Consider the following 9521-nt stretch of genomic DNA (forward strand, 5'->3'; position numbering starts at 1 on the left):
CAGCAAGCGCCAAATGGGAGTAAAAAAAGTTGGCAAGGATATGAAACGTGTCAATCACCAGTTGGCCGGTAATTCTAACAATGCAATATTGTGAGAACATGGACGTACACAAACGTGAAAGACGTTCGGGACAGTTGACAGGCCAGTGTCAACAAGATCATCACAAGAGTTTAAGCCTCGCTAATGTAAATATTCAAGCGCAAGAAGATGCAAAAAGGGAACTACTTTCATTACTCGCACGCTGTGTGGAAAGTTTTGTGTGCACAAACATCCGAAGCGTTCATCCAGAAAGCTGCGTCTCAGACAGCGTGCAAATACTGAATTGAGCTCTCTTTCATTTCTTCTTGCACTTGAACAGACAAATTCACAAAAAAAAATACCAAAAATGCCCCATCTCAGCGAGCATCCTTGTAAACATAGTCGGTTATGGCTTAAGTGAACATAAACAGTTATGAAATAAAACACGTGTAACAGTATATTGGATCCGTGCATTAGGTCGTAAAGTGACAGCTGCCTAATATTCCTGCAGCTGTCTGTGTTTTTAATGTTAATAAAGCAACAAAGAAAATCACTCACTGCTCTTGACTGAGTAACTTTTGCAACTTTAATAAGGATTAATCTTACATTTGATTACTTTATTAAATACGTCTACCTGAAAACTACTGTTACTTGTCTTTAATAATATTTGACATTTATATTATTTAGGCTAGTAGTTTTAGCTGTGGTATTGAGATTTGAATAGAGAATTCAGAATTTTCACTGGTGTCATAACTGCCTGTTTTTGCAAAAACAGTTTCATGGCTGGAAAAATAATAATTTATGGCTGGCTGGTAAATTTTCTTAAGTCATCAGCCACTGGCAGATGTGGCAAAAAGTTAGTTTTAGGCCCTGCTTACCCATAATCCACCTCAATAGCAGCACAAGTGTTCTGCAATACAACATCAGCTCAATAAGTACATTGTACCTAACCTTTATTATTTTTATTTTTAAACACTAATAAAAAAGTGGGACCATTACTTTACTTTGGTACAAAATATGACCCAAGATCTTCACCCATTTATGTGTACTGCATTTAGTACTATTAGAGGAGCTTAAAATTGGAGGCTATGAAACTTTGTTGTAATTACCTCATAAATTCCACCAAAGAAAGACATGAATTTGCAGAGAAGAGCAGCACACAAACTGGCAATGTGCACAAACGGACCCTACAGGATAGAAAACACACACACATAAGGCTTGTGACGAATGTAAAACAAAGCAGGAACACTTTAAAGACGCTACACCCACACTGAGGGCAGGTACATTAGACCTCAAGCTAAAAACACATTCTCTGTGTCTGAATCTGTGTATGCTCACCTCCTTTCCCAGAGGCAAACCACTGCCCAGGGCACAGGTCAGTCCAACCACTTTAGCCACAAACGTTTTCAACGTGAGATACTCCTTCAGCACCACTCCTCTGAGAATCGTCTTCATTTCAGGAATACCAGACCCTGATTGAGAAACAAAACGCTGAATTATGAAGAAGAAGAACAGAATCCTCTTATGAGTGTGTGAATGTAAGTGTGTCTCACCGGCGGCCTGAGGTGCTACTATGTGTGTGAAGCCTGCAGAGAAACTGATGAGAACCACAGGATACGTGACCCAAGCCAAATACTGCAGGATGACGTTACTGTCCAGACCACCGTACATCCACTTCTGAGCTGTAGAAAGCAGAACACACAAGTAAAACTTACAGGGTACTGTACGTGTGTGTACAGTAAACTTTCAATTAGATAAATGACAAAGTATCTACACTGCAAAAGTCTAAACTTCTTGTTTAGTCACTTTGTCTTGTTGTTTTCCATTGAAAACATTCTTAAATCAAGGTTCATTTACTTGAGAAGCAAAATGACGTAAGATACACATTTTTGTTTTCTGAAAAAAGTAATTAAAATTAAGTGAGTTTGTGCTTAAAACAAGAAAGCAATTAAGGGACAAAATGATGGGCAAACATCAGCAGTGAGCATCAGACCAACTGTGAAAGTAAAAGGCATTTGGAGATGATTTTAAGCAGAATGGTTGAAAACCCATAAAGACAATAACTTTCAATGTAACAAGTTTGCGCATTACTTTGGACCAATAGGTGGCGCTAACAGCAAACTGATTTGGTGTGGTCAGTGTTGGGTGACAATTACACACACCAAGTTTGGTGTCAATTTGCCAAGGCCTTGCAGAGATACGGCCTCAGATGCAGTTTGGCATCATGCCATCAAATTCGTTAATGCGGTTTTGTCTTTTGACATGAAATACATAACTTTTTGCCAGCATAGTCAGAGTCAGATCCAGAGTCGAGTCGAATCTGGTGAAAATCGAACCAACAGTCTAAGAGGAGTTTGAAAAAGTAGGATTTCAATTTAATCAAAATGGCAGTCAGGAAGTTTGGCCATACATGGCATATTTGGTATTAATGTTCTCGGCATGATCCAAGGGATCTATCAAGACAACCGGCTAAACTAATCAAAAGCAATTAAAATTGTATTATAATTTTTGACCACACTGCCTCAAACTTTTCAAGTACCTTCAGATCATTGATACCGAGTTTCATGACTGTATACGCCAATGCATTCATATAATATAGGGACATCCCGCGTGACGTCACGCCATTTGGAGCAGCCATCTTGACGGAATAGAAAATGCTAAACCGCCGGTGATACTCATAGACAGTATATAAACTACAGTGATACTACAGCTCGTCGCGAAATATTCCTATCATGCCCGAGCGATGCTGTGCAGTTGGATGCGATCAGATACGTGATCATACAAAAGGAATATCTTTATACCGTATCCCAAAATAAACAAAACGGAGAAACAAGTGGTTGGCGGCAATAAACAGGCAAACGCTGATGGTGGTGTTTGGCTTCCAACTGTTTGTGATATAAGGTACAAGAAGTAAAATGTAAACAAATTATAAAAGTGCATGTAAAATATACAATGAAGTTTAGATGAAATTATACAAGGTTACTTGACTTTTTACGTCTATTTAGTTTTTGTAACATGTCCATGACAACCGATAACCTGCTAAGCTTTTGTATGCTTTTAATGAACGGTGTAGCGTGATGGGAAGTGAATAAGCCGGTAGCTGTAAATGTCACCGAACTCAATGTCAGGAAGTTTTTCTACACATTAAATGCATGTAAAAAGAACTTGTGGTGCTTCATATGGATCTATGATTCCCAATTCCTTTATCTTCCTCTTGTATATATACTTGTATATATATCTTTTTGTGATGCTAATAAGTGCGATGACATGACGTGAAGAGTTAGCTGACGGCAGCTGCGCTAATAATAGATAGTAGTGGGGGAAAAATCGATTCTGTTCAGTATTGAGATATTTTGCGCACGCAATTATATCAATACTGTAGCGCAAAGTATTGCAATATTTAGGCTAATTATAAAATAATTATACTAATAATTATATTATAGTAATATACTCCCTAATATATTACCCACCCCTAATAATAGATCCATTGCCACTGAGTAGCTGACGGATGTATTCCGTCAAAATGGCTGACAGGCGGCTAGGGGTCACGTGACTGGGAGATCCCTATAGCATTTCATGACAAAAATACGCAAAAAGACGCCCAAAATGGCAAAAAATTGGGTATTGTTCGACTCGGCATGCCACATCAAATTTAAAGAGTCTTCTGAACATTTTGGCCAAAAAATAGCCATTTTTAATATTTCCTGCCCAATAGGTGGCACTGTGCCGAAACTGTGCGGGTATCTTCAAGTCAAGAAATTATTTTGTTTCTAGCCCTCACGGTTCAAAAGTTATTAACATAAACATGAGTGCAAATTTGGTTAGTTGGTGTTGCAAGAGGGATTGAGTTAGAGACTCCAAAACTGCTGTTGTTAATGTTCAGACTGTCCGCTATTAGTGGCTCTATCAGTGTTCACTAAAACAATTACATAGCAACTGAAAAAAACAGACACAGCCTAATATTATGTGGCAATTCCTGACATCTTCACACACACACACACACACACACACACACACACACACACACACACACACACACACACTCACCTTGTAATAAGAGGGCGATGCAGAAATCCATAACAAAGCTGACCAGCGCCATGACGAGTCCCAGCAAGATGAGGAAGATCCAGTCCTCGCCGACCCGCAACATGAAGAACCGCTGGCAGTGCACTGCACAGACTCCACAGGGAAACACTACATTACCCACAATGCATCAGTGCACACCCGGAAAACTCCAGAAACAAGAACTAACTGCACTACCCACAATTCCCCAAGCAGAGCAAGGTGTCAACAGCTATGATTCCATCCACTTACAATTATGCGAATTTTGGGATATTGCACTAAAAAAACGATGGATGGAAAAGCCAAGATGTGCATGAATGCGAAAACATGCACTCAACTGAGACGGATGCTTTATTATCCGATAAGAAGACTTGTGCATAAACTATGATGGAAAAACATTTACCGAATAAATCCTTCTGTGCGCAGCAAGAAACTCATGTGACTTTGCCTCAACAGAGGATGTGATTGGATAACTGGAGTAACCAGTGGACCAATAGCATCGCAGCATCTCAAATGTTGGTTTGGTGTTTCTGAAACGCTGGAGTCAAAGTGTGTGATCAGAATGATTTGGTTTAATTCCCTCCAGAAGCGTCTCACACGACTGCGTTCCCGAACTCCAGCATCTGAACGAGTTTCGTTCCCCGTTTGCAGCAGCTTCCATTTTTATTTCTGATATTTTGCGCCAATTTCCCAGGAAGTGATGATTTTGTTCTCTTGAACACCTGGGATGGAAACTCTGCTTAATTCGCAAATGTTTTATGCCATATTCTAATTTTGCGCATAAGTTAAATTCCAAACTTTAGATGGAAACATATGAACACCTCAAAAAAAAAAAGAATCAAGCTAAAGTCAATCATTCAAATGCTTTGATTACACTTTTCTGCCACTATTTCTTTTTTCTTTTTTATTTGTATTATTATTTATACAATATTTAATATTTTTCTACTAAGAGAAACAACTTTCCCTAGATGGCCTTTCATTATGGTAACTCAGGCCCTCTTTACATCAATATTAAGATGAGTTTTGGTCGATCGGATCACAAGTAGAGGAGAGAGACACATTCCCATTCCCAGTCTCTTTTGTCCACTTTCACACACTTCTGTCCTGATTTCTTTGAGGGGAGGGTCTATTTTTCAGATCTTTCGATCTAATGGATGAAATAAGCTCTTGAATTTACATATGAACACGACCGGAGACGACAGAGAAACACACTGAGAACATCAGCTTTAGTTTCTGCTCTGACACACACGAGATCAGCCGAACGCTGTGAGTGTGTGTTAGACATCAGGAGTGATGAGAGAACATTGAGATTGATACGTTCTTCCTCTTCAAACCAAACTTGTGTCTCCAGTCGACAGTTTAAACCCCGTCTGACTCGAGCTCTTCCCATAATGCTCACGCGTTAGTTCAGTAGACGGAGAGAAGACGGTGTTCAGTGGCTGTTTGAACACATTCGATCACATGAGCGTTTACACTACCAAACATCCGGTCGAATGTGTTTTCGACTTCCTGTGGAAAGTGGACAAGCTTTAAACCTTTTAGACCCGTTACACCTGTATTTAGCCTCGTCTACTTGTGATCCAATCGAACAAAACAGAAACAGGGGCTTAAATGTTATCCTTCCATCAGTGTTTACACTAAACTACCCACAATGCTCTTTTCGGCTGTAAAACATCTAATCAAAACAATGACTCACAACTCAAACAAGCACACAATGTTAATGCATTGTTAGATGACTGGTTTGAGTAATTTCGCCAAACTAAAGGGCTGTGAAAACCACAATTCTCATTATGAATCTCATTAAATTAACTTGCGCCAATGAATATATCGCTTTATGTGAGTGTACTGAATGTATGCAATATGCAGGAAAACTTTAAAAGTCCCCCTGTGGTGTAAATCAAGCTTTTAATGTTGTTTATATGTCTATGTGGTGTTTTTAATGTGCTTTAAGACAAACCGTGTGTAAATTCATAAGTCGACAGCATTGCTGAGTATTTCCTCCTTAAAACTGCAGTGAACCAAAGACAGTCTCAAAAACACGCTTTGAAATCGCTGGTGTTTCTGACGTCACAAACTACCTTGTAACCAGATCAACGTGTGATCGTCAACCAGTGGATCTCTGAGCTGAGGGAGGGAGTGGAGGCGGGGCTCATTTGCATATTCATAGAACCACAAATACTTAATGAGGGTGTCGAGTTACATTCAAGATATTTTAAGGCATGAATACATTTTTTTTCCAGGAAAAAACGTTTAAATATGTATTTTTGGTGATCAAAGATGAGTTTTAAGTGATAAAATGATTGACTACAGGGGGACTTTAAATAAAGAGCTGTGCAATAGTATAGTTACATTTTGTGATGATATATACAATCAAGCCGTTGATATTAGCTATATATATATATATATATATATATATATATATATATATATATATATATATATATATATATATATATAAATAATTTTATGCATACTTTATGTATGCAGATAAAGTTGCATATACAGCTGTACTTTAACTCTGCACTTTATATAGAGAGCTGGGCGATAATATGGTTACATTTTGCGTTGCATTCCATGTATGAAAAGTGCTATATAAATAAATGTTTATTATTATTTGGCAGTGAAATAATAAAAATCAAGTCGGTGTGTACGTTCTTGAGAGCAACTGCAGGAACGCGGTCCATTAAACTCAATAACATTCATTTTGGAAACATTATTTCTTTATTCTCATAAACAACAGGTCTGGGAAAGCATCTCTGTCACCCTCCGCATTTACAGTTAAACACACGGATGCTGTTAGTATCCACGGCAACCTCGATAAGAGCCAATGATGACTCACCAAATGATGGACGAGAAGCAGTGAATGTGAACATGTTTGAGACGGCGGCGTGTGGGAGTGACGATGTGGACGCGTCTCAAACACACATAATGCTCTTATAATCACGTCTCCAGACGTCTCGGGTTCGCTTTGAAATGCAGACACCAACTTCAGACAGAAATGAGACATGAAAGTATGAGATGAACACACACACACACTCACTCACTCACTCACTCACTCACTCACTCACTCACATGAACACACACTCGCACACTCACTCACTAACATGAACACACACTTGCTCACACACTCACTCACACTCACTCACACACTCACTCACACACTCACACACTTGCTCACTCGCACACTTGCTCACATGCTCGCACACTCTCGCTCACTCACTCTCTCACTTGCTCACTCACTCTCGCTCACTCGCACACTCGCTCACTCACACACTCGCTCACTCACTCGCACACTCGCACACTCGCTCACTCTCTCGCTCACTCACTCTCACACTCACTCTCACACTCACTCTCACACTCACTCTCACACTCACTCTCACACTCACTCTCACACTCACTCTCACACTCACTCTCACACTCACTCTCACACTCACTCTCACTCTCACTCTCACACTCACTCTCACACTCGCTTGCACACTCTCGCTCACTCACTCGCTCGCACACTCTCGCACACTCACTCGCTCGCACACTCACTCGCTCGCACACTCACTCGCTCGCACACTCACACTCGCTCGCACACTCACACTCGCTCGCTCACTCGCTCTCACGCTCACTCTCACGCTCGCTCTCACGCTCGCTCTCACGCTCGCTCTCACGCTCGCTCTCACGCTCGCTCTCACACTCGCTCTCACACTCGCTCTCACACTCTCGCTCACTCACTCGCTCACTCACTCGCTCGCACACTCTCGCTCACACTCTCACTCTCGCTCGCTCGCTCACTCTCACACTCACTCTCACTCTCACTCTCACTCTCACTCTCACTCTCACACTCACTCTCACGCTCACTCTCACGCTCACTCTCACGCTCACTCTCACGCTCACTCTCACGCTCACTCTCACGCTCACTCTCACGCTCACTCTCACGCTCACTCTCACGCTCACTCTCACGCTCACTCTCACGCTCACTCTCACGCTCACTCTCACTCTCACGCTCACTCTCGCTCACTCACTCGCTCGCACACTCTCGCACACTCACTCGCTCGCACACTCACTCGCTCGCACACTCACTCGCTCGCACACTCACTCACTCACACTCGCTCGCTCACTCGCTCGCTCACTCTCACGCTCGCTCTCACGCTCGCTCTCACGCTCGCTCTCACGCTCGCTCTCACACTCGCTCTCACACTCGCTCTCACACTCTCGCTCACTCACTCGCTCACTCACTCGCTCGCACACTCTCGCTCACACTCTCACTCTCGCTCGCTCGCTCACTCTCACACTCACACTCACTCTCACTCTCACTCTCACTCTCACACTCACTCTCACACTCACTCTCACACTCACTCTCACACTCACTCTCACACTCACTCTCACACTCACTCTCACACTCACTCTCACACTCACTCTCACACTCACTCTCACACTCACTCTCACACTCACTCTCACACTCACTCTCACACTCACTCTCACACTCACTCTCACTCTCACGCTCACTCTCACGCTCACTCTCACGCTCACTCTCACGCTCACTCTCACGCTCACTCTCACTCTCACGCTCACTCTCACTCTCACGCTCACTCTCACGCTCACTCTCACGCTCACTCTCACTCTCACGCTCACTCTCACGCTCACTCTCACGCTCACTCTCACTCTCACGCTCACTCTCACGCTCACTCTCACACTCACTCTCACTCTCACGCTCACTCTCACGCTCACTCTCACTCTCACGCTCACTCTGACGCTCACTCTCACACTCACTCTCACTCTCACGCTCACTCTCACGCTCACTCTCACGCTCACTCTCACGCTCACTCTCACACTCGCTCTCACTCTCGCTCTCGCTCTCACTCTCACTCTCACTCTCACTCTCACTCTCACACTCACTCTCACACTCACACTCACACTCACACTCACACTCACACTCGCTCTCACTCTCGCTCTCACTCTCGCTCTCACTCTCGCTCTCACTCTCGCTCGCACACTCGCTCGCACACTCGCTCGCACACTCGCTCGCACACTCGCTCTCACACTCGCTCTCACACTCACTCTCACACTCGCTCTCACTCTCACTCTCACTCTCACACTCACTCTCACACTCACACTCACACTCACTCTCACTATCACACTCACACTCACACTCACTCTCACTCTCACTCTCACTCTCACACTCACACTCACACTCACTCTCACTCTCACACTCACACTCGCTCGCACTCTCGCTCACTCACTCGCTCACTCTCACACTCGCTCTCACACTCGCACGCTCACTCGCACACTCACTCGCTCGCTCACTCGCTCGCTCACTCACACACTCACACACTCACTCACACTCGCTCACTCGCTTGCACACTCGCTCGCACACTCGCTCGCACGCTCACTCGCACACTCACTCGCTCGCTCACTCGCTCGCTCACTCACACACTCACACACTCACTCACACT

General features: G+C 43.2%; 2 protein-coding genes across 9 annotated transcripts in view; one reads left to right on the top strand and one right to left on the bottom strand.

Annotated features, from left to right (window-relative positions):
• Positions 1-9521, top strand: part of fam131ab (family with sequence similarity 131 member Ab) — a 335743-nt gene that overhangs the window by 90139 nt on the left and 236083 nt on the right. The window lies entirely within an intron of this gene.
• The window catches only part of clcn2b (chloride channel, voltage-sensitive 2b), an 87406-nt gene that overhangs the window by 43451 nt on the left and 34434 nt on the right, over positions 1-9521 (bottom strand). For all 4 annotated transcript variants that reach the window (XM_079886520.1, XM_079886518.1, XM_079886519.1 and 1 more), the window contains 4 exons: positions 4066-4197; positions 1572-1700; positions 1357-1490; positions 1128-1205 (listed from right to left, as the gene is read on the bottom strand). In XM_079886520.1, the coding sequence (XP_079742646.1) occupies positions 1128-1205; positions 1357-1490; positions 1572-1700; positions 4066-4197 (473 nt within the window). The remainder of the gene's footprint in view (positions 1-1127; positions 1206-1356; positions 1491-1571; positions 1701-4065; positions 4198-9521) is intronic.

The sequence above is a fragment of the Squalius cephalus genome (genome assembly GCF_949319135.1).
Source record: "Squalius cephalus genome assembly, chromosome: 11".
In the NCBI taxonomy this organism is placed as follows: domain Eukaryota; kingdom Metazoa; phylum Chordata; class Actinopteri; order Cypriniformes; family Leuciscidae; genus Squalius; species Squalius cephalus.